Genomic DNA, 22099 nt, shown 5'->3' with positions numbered 1-22099 from the left:
ACGAATACTCCTTAGTGACTGTAATATCCATGGATACAGTTTTTCAGCTCTTGAAACTTTGCTCCAAGGCCAGTAATGCTTAATACTAAAAGGCCCTGACACAGACCACCAATACTATTCTTTTTACTTTTGTGAAAACTGATGCACACTGATCTTAATGCCATTTCCTTAGAACATCCAATTTCCTTAGAACATCCAAAGCAAGTAGCCTCAAGTCTCAGTACCTACCTTTAACACCTTCTTATAACTGAATTATGTAATTTAGGACCACAGGAGGTATTTTCCTCTAGATAAGATTTTATTTATTTTGTTTGGAGGGGAAGAATACTCTAGTTCCTGGAAAGAATCCTGACTTTTCAAGCAAATTTTGACAATTACTTTCAATATCCTTTTTCTCCTCCCAGTTCTGATGCAGCAGTTGTGGCTGTGTTCTTTCCCCACTTCTTCCTGTTAACAGTTTAGACTTTCATCAACAAAATTCACATTCCTCCCTACCTAAGCCTTACCTCGTGGTCAGTTAACTAGCTAGTAATGCTCCTTCAGGTTTTGTCAGATTATTTTGGTGTGGTTTTGGGCCTTTTGTGTCTACTTCAAATATCGAGCACTTTAGCAGAATCAGTTCTTCTGCGCGTAGCTGTTTGTTAACATATGCACAAACACGTTTGATTCCCTTTAAGGGGGCCTTACCTGTCCTATTCTTGTAAGAAAAAAATGACTCAGAGACTGAGCAAATTACTTCCCTAAAGGTACTGGAAGAGATATAAGGTAGTCTCAGATTTTTATGTTCAAGTTCACGAGACCCTGTGTCTCTTATGCACACAAGACAATTAAAAACTGCATCATCTTTCACTCTATGGATACACTTCATTCTTCTGTAACCACAGTACAGGTATGTAGGGAAGAAGAGATAATGCTGCATGTTGCTGATTTTTCACCAACTACTGCAGTTTCCAATTGAAACCCCCCTGAAAGTTATATACTGAAGGACTTCCCACATCAGCAATGTCAAAATAAAACCACTTTTTGTTTTGTTTTTAGAAGGAATACCCTAACTTGTTTTACTTAAGGAGAACTTGAGGACTTAAGAGGGGGAGCAGCTCATTTTAATTCCATGGACTGATTGGGACTATAGGAAGGTAAGGAACAGGCTCAGTGCACATTACTAAATCAACACTGCTGAACTTTTGGTAGCACAATGGAAGAAATCAAAATCAGCACATCCTGTAAGAAACCCACATTAATTGAACAAGCTGGGGGAATATACTGGAGCCTCTTCAAACAGTATTTCATGATTCCTAATTATAAGGAGCATGAACTCCATTTACACTTTTAAAGCTGTGGACAGCTTTTCTGAAACCTAGACACTAAAGCATTTTTCTGAGTCCTACACTTGGAATGTGTGATGCACCAATTAATCAACTACTTCTTCATTTGCAGTATTTTCAGAATACATATTACTCAGAAAGACCAACATTAGTTAACAGCTTCTATTCCCTGTCAATTAAAATGGAGTCTTGGGATAACATCTTCATAAAATACAACAAAACAAAAATCTCCCATTGAGTTTAAATTCAAACTTCAATAGGCTTTGTGTTTTGCTGGGAATTTTTTAATACTTGCAGCAATTTAAGGTAAGATGCTGGACATTCCTGAAATGGCTGAAGCAAAAGAACTATTCTGGGAGCAACTCTCTTAGGCGAACAGCCAACACAGACAGCTGAATGTGGTACATCTAACCAGGCTGACAGTAGGACTTGCCAGAACAGGGGTATGTAACCAGTTACTAATAAGATTTATTTTAATACTTCTTACTGAACTGGCTGACTCATACTCTCCAGGAGCACTGTGCATATTTCATCTTAATCAATGAAGTACATCTGTTGTACCAAGACAAAATCATGCCCTGAAGCCATTTTGGTTTGTACCAGATAAACCTTATCCATCTAGAAAGTGCATTAACCAGCACCATTACAAATTCTCCTCCACAAAAATAGGTTCCATGGAAATGGAACTATGATTTTATATTTTACCAAGTTTTAAGAGAAACATTAGTTTCAATATAGGTTTGACAACTTTGTATAAAGATGGAGCAGCTTATCTATTCAAATTTGTTTCTTTCCTCCTGTCTTTCTGAAAATTATTTCTAAATTAACTGAGTAAATCAAATCATTCCAAATTTATTTTGGCACAATACCAATAAGTGCTTCATCTCCTATGTTTATGGACCAGCAGTTCTGTTATCCAAGTTAAGAATCTGCAGCTGCTTTTCTTCCACTTTTTTGACTACTCAATCACAATGAGACTTGCTGCCATTTTATCTGTAAAATAGGTACAGTCTCTGCTGTGTGGATGTATTTTGTTTCTGCTGGTGCTTGATACGAGTCTGTTTTTTTCTCCCTCTTATCCCTGTGCTTAGACCAAAACAAAATAAATCAACAGTAACACCAAGGAAAAAATTTCAACAGATTATTATACATTTATACAGAGCTGAACTAAAAACAAGGCTGTGGAAAAATAAGCACAGTAATTAGGAAGGAAATTTATGCCCTTCTAAAGGAGCAGTCTGTGGTGGGCCATGTGCTCCACCCTCAATTCCAGGTGCTCAGCACCCTGAGACAGCTCTCTGGCTGAGTGTCAAAGTTTGACTCTTGTTTCCTGGCTCAAAGTCCTACTGCTGTAGAGGCCACTTGAGAACTGCATCCCTTCCAATCAAAAACCAGACAAACATCAGTACTTGCCAACATCTCACAAATTAAAATTGCAAATTTTTTTTGCCACATTCTGCCTTCACCTCTGCCTGAGGTTAGTGCTCACAGCAGCCTCCCCCAAGAGCAGCAGCAAGTGCACAGCTGTTAGGCCAGATGCATTCCAGGAAACTGTAGCTTCTTACAACATAACCTAGGTCAGGAAAATTCCAAGAAAAGCTTTCCTGTCCACACAGGCAAGAAATATGGCTAACAAGTGTTTGATCAAAATGCAACATGACTGAGCAATTATTTTTTAAGTGTAATCAAGCTGGAAGGTTTCACCATCTTCCCTTCCTCTTAAGTATCTAGTCTGGCCCAAGAACATGAAAAACATTAAGATTCCTGTCTGAGAAGCACACAAACAAATGGCACTGCTACTGGAAGCTAAAGCCAGGCTTACTTTGGAGGGCCCATTGTCTCGGCCATGCCGCTGACTGCCAAGACACAGGTGGAGCCTGAGGTACAGACATGCCCAAAGGATGTGGCCTACAAACAGCAAACTGTTCTACAGAAAAGCTCCTGCAGAGCTGGCACACTATACTAATTTTTCTTTAATTGCTGACTAGAAGATCTAACATGACAAATGTAAAATTCCTTTAGTGATCATCTAGAATATCCTCATATTTCTCATGCAATTCCAACAGCAAGATCACTGCAGATTTCTGTGTGTTGGCTTTACAGACCTAGTGGTACCAGAACTACTTTTTACTGTAAAATTGTAAGCCTCTTCCATAAAATTAAGTTTGGCCTTCTGTGCAAATAATTTCTGTAGATTAAAAGTTTACAGCTCAGTGTCTTTTAAAACTGTATAAAACTTTATTTAATTGCAATATATATCTACTCAAGCCATTAAGAGCAGGCCTAGAAATTTATAGTGTAATTTGCAACTAACCAACCAGCCTTTTTTTACAATACATTTCCAGAACTCAGTGTTTTATAGCTACTTCCACTCACACATTCACTGCCCTTGATTTTGAAGCAAGTCTGTGATAACCACCTAGTTATGACACCACTGAGACAACAACTTCCTTTTCAGATCAAGGATCACAGGCAGTTGATTTCAGACTGCGTGCAGAAATGCTGTCAGAGAGTGTAACTTGAAGACTATGATTCCTGCAATTCTTTGATGATAAAACTGCCTCCTACATTTAGTATTAAATAAACATTATTTCAATACAATCGTTATCCATTTTAAGACACTAAACTATTGGAAGGTCCATCCAGCCCAAACTAGAGAACACTGTGGTCTGCAGGAGCTGCCTACTGTCACTGTCACCTACAAACAGCTCAGAGGAAGCTGATTTTGTTTTAGTGGTGTTGATATAAAGGTTATCCTGTCAGAGGCTCAAAATGAGAATTCATTTTAAAATTTCTCTTTCTCACTGAAGCTTGCAAAGTGCATCAGCAATTAACAATTCCTATCACTTCTCCCAGTTTGCTGTGTGAAAAGGCTCAGAACTCGTCTTACAAATTGCTCTTTTGAAGATCAAAGAGAAGCCGAATTTGTCTGTGTGTGCTCTGGATGAGTTTGTAATTTACTGGAACTTTCAGAGGAGGCTTGGCAGCACACTCGTTTGACAGCCCCAGGGCACAGGATTCAGGGGAGCTCTGTGACTCTCCCCTTCTGAGTTCCTTCCTTAGCTTTAATTGGCACCTCATTAGAAATTAATGAAAATGACATCCTCTGTTCTTCCTGCTCCAGGCGTAGAATGCTACAAAAAGGCCCATCACAATTCATAACACATTCAATTTATATAGCAATGGCTCTTAAGCATTATTTATGAGATACGAATTTCTTGTCAGCAGTTAATAACTTGAACAGAGCAGAAGAGGAATGAAAAAAAGATCTTGAGAGTATGTGTGTATGAAAACAAACAAATCTTTCTACATCTGAAAAATGTTGTGTTTGAACTGCTGGAACTCCCTTCTCAGTAGTGAATTGTTGTTCTTCACAGCAAAGCCCTGCAGCACTGTCAAATCTGTCTAAAATTCCATGTAGTGTCAAGGGAACGAGCTCAGCGGCATCACCTCTCTCTGGCCAGGGCTTACAGGAGACAGGAGAGCCAATACAGCAGCCTCCTGAAGATCTCTGAGCCAGTGTGAAGCACCAGCCACTCTCTCTGTCCTCTTTCCAAAAAAGCTGCACCTTGTTGGACAAGTTCCAGTTAAGTGGATCAGTATTTGCATATATGTCTACATTAAAACATTGGTCAGTATGTACATATTTTCCTTTCCACTTTTTCTCACTAAAAATCTCACTGGAGGACTCACCAGGACAAATCATCAAAAAGTAAGATGATTTCCAGTACTTCTAACATTAGGCCAAGAAGATGTGCAACAGCAAACAATTGAATTGTTGGTCTGTGGAGTTAATTTGGATTTTAACAAGACTGTTTCAGACACAGCTTTGGTTCAACATTTTTATGCTTTAAATCCTTTTTCCTTACATCCAAGCAAACCCACACATTTGTCGTTCTGCAGATGGTGTCTGCCTTTTTATTGATCCTGATAACAGATTTTCTCTTAATGTTTAAAACTGAGGGTGGTCTCCCCCATTTTTTCCCATTGCTTCAGTTCAGGATTAAGACGACAAGAATTTAATAGCAGTGGTTCAAAGCTCAGATCAAACAATGTTTTACGTTGACCATTACTTTTGAAGAGTGTTCATGCTTCTTTTACACCAGTTGATTCTATCGTACCACCTCTACCTGAACACACATCATTGTGTTCACATTACCTGTGCTTCACATTAGCACAGAAAAGGATAACCCAGTCATGTATGGATTTAGGAAATATTTTAAACGAATGAGAATTTGACATATTTGTTCTACTGCATTTCCCATCACCTCCTCCCAGGGTTTTTGAATGGGTTTGTCATTCATGACCTAAAGCAACCTAATTTTACAGACAGCAGGGCAAGTTAGTGAGAATGGTTTCTAAGGCAGCATCTTTAAAACTGACCAGAGCCACGTGCTGTTGATTATTGGTAAAGCAGTTTAGGTGATGTGAAGCTGAGGTGCCCTGTGGTGCTCAGTGGTAGCATTTTGTTTGCTTCTTATTAATCTATTAAATGTTAGTAGCACAGGGTATGCCCACACTGACATCACATGAGACACAGATAACACACCCTTACTGAACACAGTATTAATGAAACATGTTAACTGAACAGAAACCAAAGAACTCCTGTTTTTTCAGCCCTGTTGTAAACATGGAAATAGACTCCTGCCTTCTATTCTCTCATGACATGTATGGAATGGAAATGCATATAATATAAACTATAAACTGTATAGGATGTAATACAGGAATGCAAATTTTCATCTCCTCGCTTATTGCTGAGGAATTCAGAAATTTTTGTCACATTCATGTTTTATTAACACATTTTATGAACTTTAAGAGAACTATTTCTATAAAGATACATATATCCAGTAGAAGGAATTTAAAGAATAATTCCTACAACATTTATATTGCAACAGTATTGAATTACGGAACCTCTTCATGAAAACTTGAGAGGAACCAACCAAATATATTTGTAATCCAGTTTACCAAAAAACAAAGGGTAGGTCTTATTTTATAATTTTAAAAACATTACTGATCAATAGAAGGGCTTTTTAAAAGTTGCTTTTAACTTCATTGCTCTTACATAGCTCCAATATTGCAGAATGCAGGAATGATTAATGATATTACATAATGGTTAAGCAATCATTTATCCAATCCTCTCCAAAATTCAAACTCTCTTGCTCCCCATATTAGGGAGGATTCTGCTATTTCAGTCGGGTACCTGTGAGCAGCCTGAGTGATTGTATACATGACAAGAGCAGACCAAGCACAGAAAATCCTGTCTCTACCATGCTGAGCAGAAAGGGCCACACCAAACTGTGTGATTGATAACTCTGAATTTCTTTAGTTTGATAAAAATGTTACCAGACACCTCAAAGTATCCTGACACATGATTTCCATAAGAATTTCAACATTACAGTTTTTGATTTCATGTTTGGTGGCTTCACAGGTAACGTATGTTAGCTCTGTGGCAGTGCTCCAGTATGGAAACAAAGCCTATCTCATGTCCAGCAGTAATCTCTACAGGCTGAAGACAGACAGATGCTGAAGAAAAGAACAAAGGATAACATAAAATCTTTGCAGCTCTCTATCTCTTCACTTGGTATTAGATACTCAGTACAGGATTAAGTGGCTTTGTAACTATCTTAGCCCACCCTTCCTCTCCACACTGCTGCTCAGAAGGACACGCCCTCTCTTCAGAAAATGGTTTTAACACAATATTTTATATTTCACAAGTGCACTGTGCACTGCGCCTATCATCTGTACAGATCCTCTGGAAATTATCCACTGGCTGAGACACAATGGAGTAATTGAAACAAACTTCTCCAAATGTATCAATACAAGCACTGTCAGAGAGTTCAATGCAACCTTCAATACATGATTATATGAAAAAATAATTAGCAGGTAAAACTACCACATGCATTATCACTTGGTCTAATGAGCACATTTAAACCAGTTAAGAATGCAACTGTTCCATGAAGGAGAGAGCATCTCCTTTGGAATCTAGTCACATTAATTATTGTTTCAGAAAGATTATTTGCATTTAATATGAAACCCCAAATTAGCTATCTGCATGGGATTATTGTCCTCAATTCAATTACCTTACCTGAACAGTGTCATTAACTTTGGAAAAGCCAAGTTACATGATTTTAAGTGTATGGTGAACAGTAAATCTTCCCCCCAGAAACTAACAGTGAGAATGAAAATATTTTCAGTTAGAGGGTTTTTTTGGATTTAAGTTTTTAATATTAATGTAATTACAGAATGCAGATACTGACCTATGTTCCTTTACACCCTATAGAAACCTTCTCATCTTTGCATATTTATTGATGTGCTTTGTGTTTCTTCTCCTGTCAAGTGGGTATGATGCCCTTCCCGCCTTACAGGGACTTCTGAAGCTAAATTCATTAGTATCTGGGATCTCTTGAGACAAGGCAGTACATCAAGGCCAAAGTTTTAAAGGGGAAGTTAGACAGGAAAGAATTATAACTTTTTGCTACCAGTAGAAGCTACAGCTCCTGTTTAAAGCATCTTTGCAAGGTGAAAAATGCAAGTTTTCTCTGTATTTCCACATGGGACACAGATCTGAGCACGGTTGCATTAGAAAGCTGGATGCTACCGACAAACAGTACTCACCACAGCGACATGATCCCAGTTCCTGCTGTACTAGTTCCAGTTTTGTTTGGCACTGGAAGCATCGGCGTCTACTCTTCTGTTTGGATCGACTGGTTTCTTCAGGCCTGTCATTACTGTCATCCAGTAGCCGTGGCCGTTTCACAGGAGAAGCCTCACTCTCCGACTGTGAATCTGTTGTGTTCACAACAAATATTTTAGGAAAAATATTAGAATTTCCTTGCTGAGGCATCCCTTTAGGCAGACTGAAGCTGGGGTCACCACCAAGCAGTGTGCTACCTCCCATTCTATTGCATACACATGGTTTCTTAACAACCAACACGAGCATCAAGTAAAGGACAAATTATCTTTGTTCCCTATAAGAACCCCTCCTGCTGTCAATATTGAATATAAAATGAACTGATTAGCTTCCTTCCAGCCTTGGCTGGGTCATACAGAGATACATGTAGAGCACACACCATCCTAAACAATTGCAGGCTTCATCTGTTATCTCATTTAGTTTCTCCCATGCGCCGCCTTCAGTGTCCCCACGCAAACTGACCGAAGTGATGAAAAACAACTGAGCACAGGTTTAACCTATTTCCTCCCTGGGCAGGAGGGGGATTTTTCAGGCACAGCACATAAACTGTATCTCTCATGACTGAAGGCAGTACATGAAAGCACCATACCGTGCTTCCCTCTCTTTCCACATGGGTAACAATTTAAATGTAAATTAGTATACACCAACAATACAACCCCAAACAAAATATGTATCCAAGCAGGATCTGTACATACATCCTATGAATTCCAAATGTTCAGCCATTTTTGAAGTATTAGTCAGAATACTGTTTGCATTAATCACTTCATAAATTTCAGCTTTTAAGAAAATAGTGTGTGGAAAGCCTTTAGAAATTAAAGTTTACAACAGTCTTACTTCAGGTAGCGTAGTGCTGGTGTTTTTTTAGTATTTCCTTTTTTTTTTTTTACAATGGAGAGTGTATTTTCCAGGGTTCTAGAGTAGCACATGGAATGTATATTACTGACAGAATTGTGAGATGTCCAAGCCTTGTTTTTGTGGCATGTCAGAGGCACCACATTTCAGTAGATCTACTGCTCTGCAGTCCAAGTCAGGTCAGCCTAGAAAAGAGATTTTCCCTTCCCAAATCTGTGCACAGCAGAATCAGTGGTGTATTTCTTTGTATTAAGAACTGCAAATAAATCTAATCCCAACTGTACTAAAAATTAAATTGTTTGTTGTAGTGCTGCAAGGAGCTGCTGAAAGATGTTACTGCAATCAGTCAGTATTCTACTGCATGATGGTGAGCAAGGAAAAAAAAACCCATTAGCTGAGTTAAATCCCTTTTGAACCAACATTAATCCAACAAATAACAGGCTAAATCTGTCTTTTTGGCAGGATGATAACCTATTGAACATGTCTGTACCATTATTCTAAGACTCCATTGCTCATGTCCGCTTTGTGCTGTCCTGGATTAGGCAGGAAAAGGTAACTGCCGTGGATACAACACTGTCCATAACCTTGTTATGTCAGCTATCTTACCTGAGCCACTGCTTATCAACATCATGGCTCTCCTTGAGTAAATACCTAAAGGAGTCAGACTTGGAATACCTGGCAGCTTCTCCCGTCGGGGACGCTCTCTTAACTTCCCCTGGTTCCTCACATGCAATACAGACTAATTCGCATTTCTTACCTGTGTTTCAGCCCTTATGTCACAGTGTTTTTCCAGTTGCTGTACTCCCATGTTACAGCCATTACAAATATACACCTTGCCTCACTGGGGCCTACTTTATTTCTGTCATACTGCTCTTAAAATATGCTGAAAATGTGCCTGGCTTTACAACAAGTACAAAGCCTCTGTATCTCACATTTCATAGAAGAGTGGACTGCTTTCTGCACTATATACAGGTGATAAGTTTCTATTAAGCTGCAATGATTTTATCTGACGTGTGCCTAAAGACAGCCACCTTTTTGATCAGTGTCATAGATTACAATTTACACCTTACAAAATACATATATATTAGGCCTAAACTAACATTCAGTACATAACGTACTCCACCTCTGCATGCTTGGCTGTGCAGGAGCCTTGGCAAGGAAAAGAAAGTGGTGCATAATGCATTAATACAGTTACGGAACAACTAGTCCTGTCTCTAAATCTCTGGAGAAAATAGTTCAAGGGAAAGACCCTCTGAACAGACTGCCTGACTCCCTGAACAGAGATCCTGACTCATACTCCAAGGTCAACAGTCCTGGCCCATGGACACTTGTTTTCAGAGTGCCTAGAACACCAGGCTAGCCTTGAGTGTATAAGGATGCCCCCTCCAACAGGCAGATTCTGTACTATGACCTGTCTCACTCAGCATTCAGTAAAACCTGCTCCAGTCCACCCTGTTGCCCCAGATGGAGATCTACATCATTTGCAGTTTATTCATTACTAAAGAAACAGATACACTGCCATTATGGAACAGCTGCCCCCACACATCTTTGCTTCTGGAAACATAAGCCATTCTGGTAGTTCTCAGAAGCAAAGATGCCATTCTGAATTAAGCCAATGGAAACCACAGTGGTCTGCTGATCCTGAAGTCCAAATAAGGGATTCATGGTATGAGACAACCAGTGTATAATAAGTTAATGAAACCATATGCCTTAATGAGAAAAATAGGTACCTCAAGTCAGGCTAGTAGTCCTACAAATGAAAATAATTAATTACACACTTCCTGTTAATTGGTAATGACTAACTGAATATCAACATGAGTTAGTCAATATCATACAAATTAGAGATATCTCATTTTTTACAATGCGCATCTTTCTGCCATAAACTAGAATACTTAGCACTGAGGTAAACTCAGCCTGGCTCTCAGGGACTGCACCATCTCTCTGATCACTGATTGCCCAGTGCCTTGAACCTCAGTCCACAAGCTAATACTCATCACAAACCAGACCCACAGCACACATACTGCCATCTTCCCATGGGCAAGTACAGTAAGCGAGGAGAAAGCACAGAGCAGAAACTGGACCTTTTAGAGTCAGACCTGCGTGCATTTCTTCCAGATCATGTTGCTTTTCATGATACTGACACAAGCAATACAGGACACAAAATACGTCTTACAGCACCTGGAATCTTGCAACATTAAAGTTCAAAGATCTGACAGCAAAATGAAATTGTCATACATAGCTTTACTACCTGGAGTGCAGCTGAAAAAACCCCTAGGAATAAAGGCTGAAGTGCTGCAACTAGAATCAAGAGTAAATTCCCAGTATGAACCTTCAAACAACCAAAAAAAGGCTACAGAGAAGAGGATTCTCTCAGCCAGTGACTGACAGTGGCTTTCCTCAGAAGGATGGTTCGTTCAACAATTACTACTTCTTTTGCTTCTAAGAAACATTTTCCATGCTCAACCTGCATTTTAGCATTACACCTAAACCAACAAATACCCAGCGTGAGAGAAAAACAAAAATGCTGTTCTTTTACCCACAGAGGTCAAAAACCATAAAACTTCTCTGTAAAAATGAACAATAAGGATGAGAAATCCCCAAAAATTCAGGAAGAAACTGCTCAGCAGAGTAACTGCCACTGACACTCTCCCACTGAAATTTTAATTCTGAGTTAAGAAACAAGTATTGTTCTAACTACTATCTAATGGTGGAGATCCTTCTCATTGTGTATCAAACTCCCATTTGAAAGGAGAGAACAAAGAAGTTCAGTTGGGCAAGGCTGAAACTGGAGGCTTGTCTGGAATCAACAAGTAGAGCAGTGTTCTTAAAACTATTATGTCATGGACAGAGACTCACATTTGTTCCTCACTGTCACTGTTCTCATCTTCATTACTCATGTTCTCCCCTCAAAATTTTTCAAATAAATGGTGCCTGAGCTGAATTCCACTGCCTTACTCTGCTGCCTTGGAGGAGTTTGCAGGCTGCATGCAGATGGCTTCAGTAACAATCATGATGGCTCTTCCATGGCATCTGGGGGAAAGGTGAGATGCTCTAGGCCCAACAGAGACATGGGGTAACAAAACTTAACAGGGAAGGAGGAAGGATGGAAGAGATGGGTGAAGAGTAATAAAAAGAGGATCTCTCCTCTGCTGCTGTTTGCTTCAAGAAGATGAATCTGTTTAATCTCTGGTTTCATGACAGCGTTTGAGGCACTCAGTCAGGTTTTTTTTCCTTATCATCAAGAACCCATCACACAGATTGGCATTTATGATCTCAGCTGTCTGTGCAAACACCAGAACAAGCAGCCTTTAATGAACCCTCAAACATTACTGCCATCTCCTCTGAAACTATTTTAGAAGCAGCTTAAGCTGTTAAAACCTCTGTCCATGAAGAAACTTGGATGGTCACAGACAATAACTATGTAACAGGGATTAACTGAAATTTGAGCAGTAGCTTGTTGCCAATTTCTAGTTGTTGGGTTTTTTTGGTTTTTTGTTTTTTTTTTTGTTATTCATTATTCTGTTCTTAGATGAGGGATTACTTAACTCCCTGGCATGTTGATTATGCATTAGAAATTTCATCTAGAGAAAACTGCCTCTATACAAATCTTCCCTATCACATTTACCAGAATCATCATTTAAAATAATCTCTCTAGTTCAAATGAATCTAAAATTAACATAGTTGTTCCAAAACCCTTTTGCTTGTTGACTACTAATGAAGAAACCGAAATTCAAGATTAACACCTCATAAGACAAGTTTGACAACTGTGACCACCTCAATCCCTCCCTGTTGCTGTATAGTGCTGTGGAAAATGTTATTCTGAAACTCTGATATTTCATTGAAATGAACATCTTGTCTTCTCACACAATCGTGACTGCCTCTCAAGGCTGTGCACCTCTTTGGAAGCACCCACACTTATAAGAAATGCATTTCTTTTGTGAATTCACCTCAGGTTTTTTTTAAACACTACAGACAGATGTCTCAAAAATATCTTACATAAGCCCTTTGGTAATATTTAACCACACAATCTCTTTCTAGTATCATTGCAGGGCCCTTAGCATCATTATTTCACCGATTTATTTTTTTCCCCTCCATAGAGTTTAAAAGCAACTGCACTAAAACTCAATGTCCCTAAACAATGTTCCACATGGGAACAGTCTCTACAGAACTCACACCCCATCAGTCGCTTCTTCGCCTCAGGAGGCTCTCCATGAAATCACACTGGAGACTATAAATAACACCCGTAAGTTGCATTACATAAGTTATTATTTCTCATCCATCACCACAACCATGCAATAGTAATTGTTTCCAGCTCTAATGAGTAAAAACAACCCACAATAACCCTCCAACTTTCAGCCTAGCTATTTGAGACACATAATTGGAAGAACTGCTGCAAGATGTTCCAAATGTGCATTACTGATATGCTTCGAACTCTTGACAGAAAAATTCACCTCACCCCTTTGCAACAGAGATAAGAAAAAGGATTCTGTTACAGACAGTGAACAACCTGAAGTGTTGGATTTAATGAACAATAAAAAAAACCCAAACCAAAACCCAAACCAAACAACAACAACAAAAAAACCAAAACAGAAAAAAAAAAAAAGGAACTTAGTATGTATACTGCTTTGGGTGTAAGTGGTATTTTTGAGTTCAACAATAGCATGGCTTCATTTCTCCAAAATGAGAGCTGGCACACATGGCACGTGTTGCTAGGAAAGAGGATATACATATACGTGTATGTATGTATGTGACTGAATGAGTATTAATTATTATGATTTCAGGAAAACAGAGAAGTGTAGGGGCATAACCATACATACATTTTGGGTAACATTCCACTTGAACATAAGAAAATGCTTTTTCACTGGGGGGCGGGGGGGGGACCTGACACTGGCACAAGTTCCCCCAGTGGGTTTGTGGAAGCTCCATCCTTGCAGGTACTAAAAACCTGACTGGACACGGCCCCCAGCCTGCTCTAGGTGACTCTGCTCTGAGTAAGGAGGTTGGATCAGTCTCCTGACCTCTCTCCCACCCTCAGCCTTTCTTAACTCTAAGAAAGTTAGAGTTTGTGGATAGGAAGATAAAATTTAAAAATTATATACTAATTCTTTCCCAGCATTCACGTTTTTTGTTCTCTAAACCTGTATTGTCAGTACTATCACCTGTCAAAAAGGAAGTGTACTGTGCTGCACTGTAACCTAATGAGGCTATCTCCCATCTCTAATGAAACAGAAGCGACTAATTTAATGCATGTTGAAAATGTATGACAAATAGCGAACTACATAGGCTCCTGCATGCATTTTAGCTAAGCTATAATTAGAAAAAGTGTGAAAATGGCTATTATCCTTTCTTGTCAATAAAATTCATAATTGTTAAATTACGTGAAAAGCTAATTAGTTTTCATCTCATATTTAGGCTCCTATACTACATCTGTTTTATATTTAAGTTTCTGCATTACTTCCCCCATGCTCTCTGATGTCAGCATGCCTTTAGTTAATAGAAATGTTAATTTATTTCTCCAACATTTTTACTTATATACCAGATTGATTCAAACAAGCACATATTTAAATGTATTCAGGCCCCTGTACTGTACAGTTCCTTTGATGGATTAACTTTGGGCATTTCAATTAGTTAGAACATTTCCTAAGGCAACGGCCACCTCTACTGCTGCTGGCTGACAGAAGGATTTTGTTTGTTTAGAAAGCTACGTGAGTGGGGTTCCTTTCCTGGATTACACCCATGGGAGAAATCTGTAAACCTCCAGAGCCACAACAGATGAGCTTGTGAAGAGAGAACAGGTTGGACAGTCCTGGCCTGCTGTTCAGCTCATGCTCCAAGGGTAAACACCTGAAGAACGTGTTTAAAAACAGCTGCTGACAGCAACACCATACACACACAGTGACTGCTGGTGTGTACAGGCACAAGACTGAATTCCCATTGTTTTGATTACTGGGGGCAATTGATGCAGGGTAGAAGCTTGATACTATTCTTAGGATGCTAAGGGAGGCTTGTTCAGGTTGTTGGTGGAGGCTTTTTAATGGCTCACAAGCAGCATCTCATCTCCATACATTCAGACTATTATAAAGAATGAACCTTGAAAAGGCCAGAAGAGAAAAAGGGCCACAACACTAAACTCAAAAAAAATCACAAAAAAATGTTTTATGGTGTCAGTTTGAACTTCTTTTCTCATTACTAAATTATGTATTTTAACAGCACAGGGTTAGGGCTGGGAGAGGGACAAAGGCTGATTCTGGTGACACTTGAAGCTGGAGAACAAATGACATCGTAAGTGGCCTGAATAATCAGAACAGGATTATTAAGTGAAGGGATAATGCACACAATACAAATAGCTAAAAGGAAGAACAGACACAAGGAAGAAGAAAAAAGTCGTAACACAGTAATACACATGATGAAGAAGCTATGAAGACAAATCATGAACATCCTGGCCATTCCCCAGCACCTGAAGACTACTTAGTAGTACTCAAATATGCCTATTTACATATCTGAATATGTATGTAGAAATACACACAAATAAGCTGCACTGGTTCTGGTAAAATGGGAAATTTAAAAGCATTCAGCAATATCAGAGTTTTGGTTTTGCTGACTTTAATGAGAACCCTCTTATGCTTTGTGAAATTTTCTAGAATTGGATTAACAAGAATAGATAATGCTATAAATATTTCATATTTGCTAGTCAGCTCCAGTGTGCATAAATAAGCAGTGCTGCTCTGCTTCCAAATCCTTGTGGTATACTCCAGCTATGTCCTCATCAATCAGATGGTATACAGTATTCAGGGAAGTAATTCTTCAAACTAATAGCCTAAAACCAGTTCTATATAGAAAATATTTGCTCTGTTATTTTTCACTCATACACTGAGTTTTCCTTAGTAGACCCTTCCCCCATTGGTATAATGAGGGTTTTCCAAGGCTAAGAGAGATATTCAGAAGAGGAATTGTAAAGAATTCTCGCCTGCTAGCACTGAAAAAAATACTTATCAATATTTATCTTTCAAAAAACTGATTTGTCTTTAACTGCAAAATCTCAGTGATGTCATTAGCAACAGAAATCTTGCAATGAGAGACTATAGTTCCAAGGACTCTACCTAATTAATGTCAAGGAAAAAAAACCCTAAGAACTCTTGTATTTTGATAAAAATTTTCCCAAATGCATTGTGAGAAGGTTCTGAAATGTACAGCTAATCCAAAGTACACTTGGTTTTAATTCCATTACCTTAAATAAAGCTTAAGAATCAGTTTATATTTTGATTGTGTTACTTTTTCTAGCAATTTTCTCAGGGCGGGGGGCGGGGGAGAGGAAACGACCAGCCCTGGCATAGGACACAATTCCTACACATCTGATTGGTGTCTACAGTCCACCAGAAGTCAGGCTGGTTTACTAGGCAGTTCTTACTGCTTGGAAAGGAGATGTTTGGGGCTTCTACACCAATCTGAACCGAAGACCAGAGAGAGGAAGAACAGATCCATGAAACTTGGAGGATACAACAGTACATGCACTGTCTTGTATCTTACATCCAGCTCTTCTTCAATCATCTTTTGCTCCAAGATGTTGGCCTCATTAGTTATTAGCTATTCATCAAAGTTCATGTTATGGAAATAATTTGGAACAGAAACAGGAAAAAGACATCACTTGTATGTTCACTGAACTGTCACGCAAACAACTTCCTCACTTTGTAGGAAGATACACTTTCCCTGTGTATGTTCAACAGAGTAAAGAATACTTCCAAAAGATTCTAAAATTATTTTCATATATTTCTAAAGTCCTTATGAAAAATATCATCTAAATGAAAATACTGAAAACTAGCCCTTAGAAGTTGTCTGATGCTCACCGAAATATTTAGCCAGAATAAAGACCTTCACCAAGAGTCAGATGAAATCTGTGGAGCACTGCTCTCATGTCAAAAAGCACAACAGGAATCGGATCATGGATTAGTTCCCTGAAGGTTCAAGTGTTTTAAAATAGTAAAAAAATAAAATTGACTTAAAAAGTATATGTAAGTGGCTATTTGTTTCAAGTATATTTCAGGCCAGTTATTTAATGCTTGACTTCATTAAAAATATCTCCAGTGCAATGAAAATAACAAATTTAAAATTATAAATTAAAATATGTCATTATAAATTTAGAATTACGTGTCTCATTTGCTAAAGCGTACCTGTAAGAAAGCTGTCTGATCTGAACAGATCACATCAAGTTGCTGACTGCTGAGGTAAAATCAATTCAATTCTTCAGCCTGACAGGAGTCAGGTCTTTCAAGTCAATGATCTCAACTATTCTTTGTGACATTCTCCATATTGTCAAAATTAAAGCAAACCCTAGGCTCCCCGAATCCTGTTCTTGTAGAGTGTGGGTGAGAAATGCAAGATGTATAACCCTGATTTCTTTACCTTTGAAATTCATGGAGATGTGCTTTGTTTAAAGTTGTGAGATGCCATTTTTCCAGCAGTCTCTGGTTATAGAACAAGGAATTCAGAGCTGTTGGAAGCACAATGTTAAGTAAAGGTAATAATTGTATATTCTTTCACAGTAACTATATACCTACTGTCTATGGTCACGTAATTGATCATAGAGATTTTGAGAGTTCTGAGAACTAAACATGGCATGAAACCACTAAAAAAATAATCAAGATAAAGTTGCTTCATTTTAAGCAAAATATACATAAAGGACAAAATATTTCCTCTTCCGTTTCCAAAAATTGAAGACAAATCCATCATAATTCCCTAAGACTTTGGTAAAAAGATGTGGTAATATCTGAATTTTAAAAGACAATTTTAAATGCATCGTTTTGTATTTGGCAACGATTTCACCAAGCAGCCTGAAAAACATCAACCCACAGAGAAAATGCGGTGCGAAAATGTTGAGGGCAGCAGCACACGTTTTTTCAGGACGGGAGTGTCTCATTTACCAAAGCACAGGTCATTTACCCTGCTCATGGCCCAAGAGAACATTGCTGCATGGACTGTTCTCCCAGTTCTTTCCTTTGCACTGACCACTCCAGCTCTCCCACCCTTCCAAGAGTCTCTCTCCTGGCTCTCCTTGGCAGTGCTTGAGGCACTAAATGCTTGTCTGTACTTCCAGACCTCAGTTCTCATTAAGTGCTATGAATGCTACTGAAGGTTACACTAAGTATCTCTACACACTCAGATCATATTTGTTTTCCATTAGTGTCACTGAAAAAAACTAGGTTGGAAGGGATTTCTGGAGGTCATGCAGTCTTGGCCTCCTGCTTGATGCAGAGTAAAACATCAAAGGAATTGGATCAGGTTGCTCAGGGCCTGGTCCAGCCCATTTGCAAAAATTTTCAAAGACTAAGACTTCACAGCCTCTGTGGGTACCTGTTCCAGTGCCAATGAGAGGGGAAAAATCTCTGCCCTTAATCAGCCAGCTATACTAGCTGTGTGCCTAACACAGCTAACCCAGACATCTGGTACCTTTAGTTTGACATTCAAAATTATTTTCCTATTGGCTGACAATTCAATGTGAACTCCTCTCAAGAGATCATCCTGTCCTATTGACCCTACTACATTTTCTTCCAAGTTGTTCTTTTTCATGGGATTCAGAATATGGAAATGAAAACAGATGAAAAATTTGAATCAAGAGCAGCAAAAAGATAAAGACAAGTGAAAGCTGAGGAATGGATTTGCACAAAACTAGAAAGTCTTAAAGGGGTTATTTGGTGAAGAATGAAAAAGCAAGTTTCAAGGGCTTATCTGAACTACACAAGATAAAACAAGATGAATTTGGGTGATTTGAGAGGATAAATAAAGATAGTGGGGATAACGGTTTTAAGTGCTTGGAGGACATTTTCTGTTAGGATGCTGAACTTGGACTGGCCTCAGACAGCTGAGAGAACTATGAGATACACAGAGGTGCGTATGTGAGCTCCTGCTGGGAGGTCGCACAGGGGGCCAGGAGGCCCTTATTCCCCATCCACAGAGAGATTTTGATTATTGCTTTTTACTTCTATTTTACTAGGTTAAGGTTGTTTCCTCCCCACAAGGGAAAAAATGGTTGATTCTTACAACTTATGAACCTCTGAATAACCAAAATCTACCTGAATTATTATACATTTCTGCCACTCACACCAGCATACACCAAATCCCACTTTCTGCATGAGGTAGTGTCCTGGTTTCCACTGGAAAAATTTTCTTCCTTGTAGCTGGTACAGTGCTGTGCTTTGGACCTGGGATGAGAATAATGTTGATAACACACTGATGCTTTAGATGTTGCTAAGCAGTGTTTACACAGAGTAAAGGGCTTTTCAGCTTCTCACCTCACCCCACCAGTGAGAGGGGCTGGAGGGCACAATAAACTGGGAAGGGACACAGCCAGGACAGCTGACCCCCACTGTCCAAAGGATGTTCCATATCTTATGGTGTCATGATCAGCATACAAACTGGGGGGAAAGCTGGCCAGCGGCTGCTGCTCAGGAACTGGCTGGCAAAAATTGGAGGCAAGCAGTTGTTTTTCATTTTCATCACTTCTTTTTTTTGGGTTTTATTTCTCTGTCCTTTTTGCTATTTTCCTTTTATTACAATTTATTATTATTTCAATTATTAAACTGTTTTTTTAAAGGAGTTTTCTTTTTTGGAGATCATGTTCGACTGCCTCGCATGCTCTTAAGAGAACTGATCTGAGTTAGTGTGGTTTTGGGGAATACAATGTTATAAAAGGGGAAACATTAATAAGCATGTAAGCTATCATGTTCATCTATTTATCTTATTCCACAACAGTAATTTTATTTCTTAAGGCCATCAGTCCTTTCAAGAATGACTTCAACAGACTGATAAGAAAAATGAATTAATCCTAAATAAAAATTACTGGCATGGTTTACAAACGTCTTCAAAACATTGTCTCTAAAGTATTTGTAATTTATCTATACAACATGTGAAAGAGGGCTTTCACAGCCACGATACATTTTTCATCCCTTTGGCCACTTCAACTATCTAGCTTCCTCACTGGATGATCAATGCAAAGAAAAGGGACACGTAGGAGCCACTAAGTATGAAAGTTCATTTCAAAGTAATACTGTAAAAAGTTTCCATATCTCAGTTTAGTGTACTTCAACACAGGCAGATAAAAGTATTCCTGTCCCAATACTGTAAGATGATAGAAAAATAATTTATTTATTTTATCCTGGCCGTACCAAATAGGCAGGGATAGGAGTCACTGTTTTCATATGCTGTCATGCTGCTGCACGCCTTTTCATTTCTGAATGCTCTGTTTTTACCACTACTTGGAAGAAAATTCACTTCAAAAGTAAACTGCATGAGTGATTAACGTATGAACTATGAAGACGCTTGCAAAACTTCTCTTTGGATCAAAGCAAATATAGACTAAAATTCAAGGCATTTTTTCCACTGCAGTTTAGTAAAGAGATGATTTAGATGTCTAGCACAGAAATGTGCTAGACTGCAACAGATAAAAATCAAGAAAGACTTTTTTACAAAAAGAATATTAGCAATTATTGCGTGCTAACAAGCTCTTATAAAACTTCCCAGGAACAGCTGAAGTTTTTAAATTCAAGAGGCAAGGATCATCACAGCTATAGCTGACTTTTAAGAAACATTTTGAAGTATTGACCCCAAACCCATCACTTTGGAGTCTCCAACTAACTCAATTAGTTTAAAATGCATGGGATGCCTTCAGTGTAAAAGAAAGTTCAGGTGAACCATATCCACTATTTTTAATGAACAAGGGTAGCTTTTTAAAGCTGAGAAAGGTAATAGTGGAAATAAATCACACAATTAGAGCAAGTCCTTAATTTTGTTTACAGCTATGACTATTATGATCCTTACCATTAGGAGAATTTTAATCTACAATAATAATAACACTTCGAGAAGGCTCTTAGATAAGCAGGAGGAGAGGAAACCAATCTGTCCATCCAGATAGATATGGGCGCACAGAACAGATAATCCAGCGTGTCACAGAAATAGGCAATAAGCTGAGGCAGTAAAAGGCCATCAACATACATCATCTGATCATGGTATCATCTCCCAGCCTCTATCAGCTCCTGCCGCATCAGTGCCAGTCCCAGACGCTCCATCCTGTTTGTAATTGCTGATGAGCAGCAATAAGGCCTCCATGCCTCAGCTCCCTTCCGTTCCACTTCAGCACCCACCTATTAGGTTGTAACTTTTATTTACAGCCTTGCTTGATGTGCTGTTCTATTAGTACAGCTGGAAACTCAGCCAAGGGAGGGGGAAGAGCGTCCCTAATGGGCACTATTATTGCTAGGGCTGGGTGATTTATTATGCTGCTCAAAGGCTGTTCTATCATCACTTTCCTGCTGGTGAGAGAGATCCAAGAAGGCTGGATTTCAACACAATGCCCTCCAGAAGTCAAAACACTAAAGAACACCTTAATAGTCCCTTGAAACACCAATGAAAAACAGACCTCAAAGTTGGTTTAGTGCTATAAAGCCCCCTTCAGTAATCTTTTGTGTATTTTTTGCTCAGGAGCTTAACACTTTGGAGCAATTAAAAAAGAAAATCTAATTAGTGGTGTATACGGTCCTTCTGTCCTTACTCAATACATAGAGATTGATTTAAAAAATGATCATATTAACATAATGATTTCATGGTTTTGGCTCTGGCTGAAAATCTGTTTACTTCTATTTCCACAACTTCACCTTCCTAGAACTCCTCAAAGGCTGTCCTCTCAATTGTGCAGGTTCAATCTCAAAGCATTTGGATTCCTGGCACTGTTACAAGTAAGCACATGTCTTAGTACAAGAACATCAATAAATTCAAAACTTCAAAAAGGACCTGTTTAACCACTTTACTCAAGCAGTGAAAGAATTATTTCCATCTTCTAGACTCGAATTTTAAACTAGAAAACATATAGAGCAAACAGAGAGATACTCATCTTGTACAATATAAACACCACCACACCAATCTGGGACAGATGTTCTCATAAAATGTGAGCTATCTACACACACAACTATACAAAATATTACATAACTATACAGATGCACGTTTCTCATGAACTGCTACTGAGAAACAAAGTACTTAAAACCTCACCAACTTTATGGATATAATGTATGAATTGATTGTATCATTACCACATTTTATCTGCCTGTTTCTACCACCTTCTCTACTGCACAATTAAAAATTAACCGAGCACACTCACACAGTTCCATCAGTTTTTTTCCAGGTTTCTTTAAGCTGCATGAAAATGTTATAAAATCTGGCTGTTTAGAGTTGTGTAGTAAATCAT

At 38.7% G+C, this 22099-nt stretch overlaps 1 protein-coding gene across 3 annotated transcripts in view; it reads right to left on the bottom strand.

Moving 5' to 3' along the window:
* ZFAND3 (zinc finger AN1-type containing 3) overlaps positions 1-22099 on the bottom strand; it is a 139534-nt gene that overhangs the window by 15022 nt on the left and 102413 nt on the right. For all 3 annotated transcript variants that reach the window (XM_032102728.1, XM_032102729.1, XM_032102730.1), the window contains exon 6: positions 7941-8111. In XM_032102728.1, the coding sequence (XP_031958619.1) occupies positions 7941-8111 (171 nt within the window). The remainder of the gene's footprint in view (positions 1-7940; positions 8112-22099) is intronic.

The sequence above is a fragment of the Corvus moneduloides genome, chromosome 3 (genome assembly GCF_009650955.1).
Source record: "Corvus moneduloides isolate bCorMon1 chromosome 3, bCorMon1.pri, whole genome shotgun sequence".
NCBI classification, from domain to species: domain Eukaryota; kingdom Metazoa; phylum Chordata; class Aves; order Passeriformes; family Corvidae; genus Corvus; species Corvus moneduloides.
The sequence above is the reverse complement of the archived record's forward strand: the minus strand, read 5'-3'. Positions and strand labels throughout refer to the sequence as shown.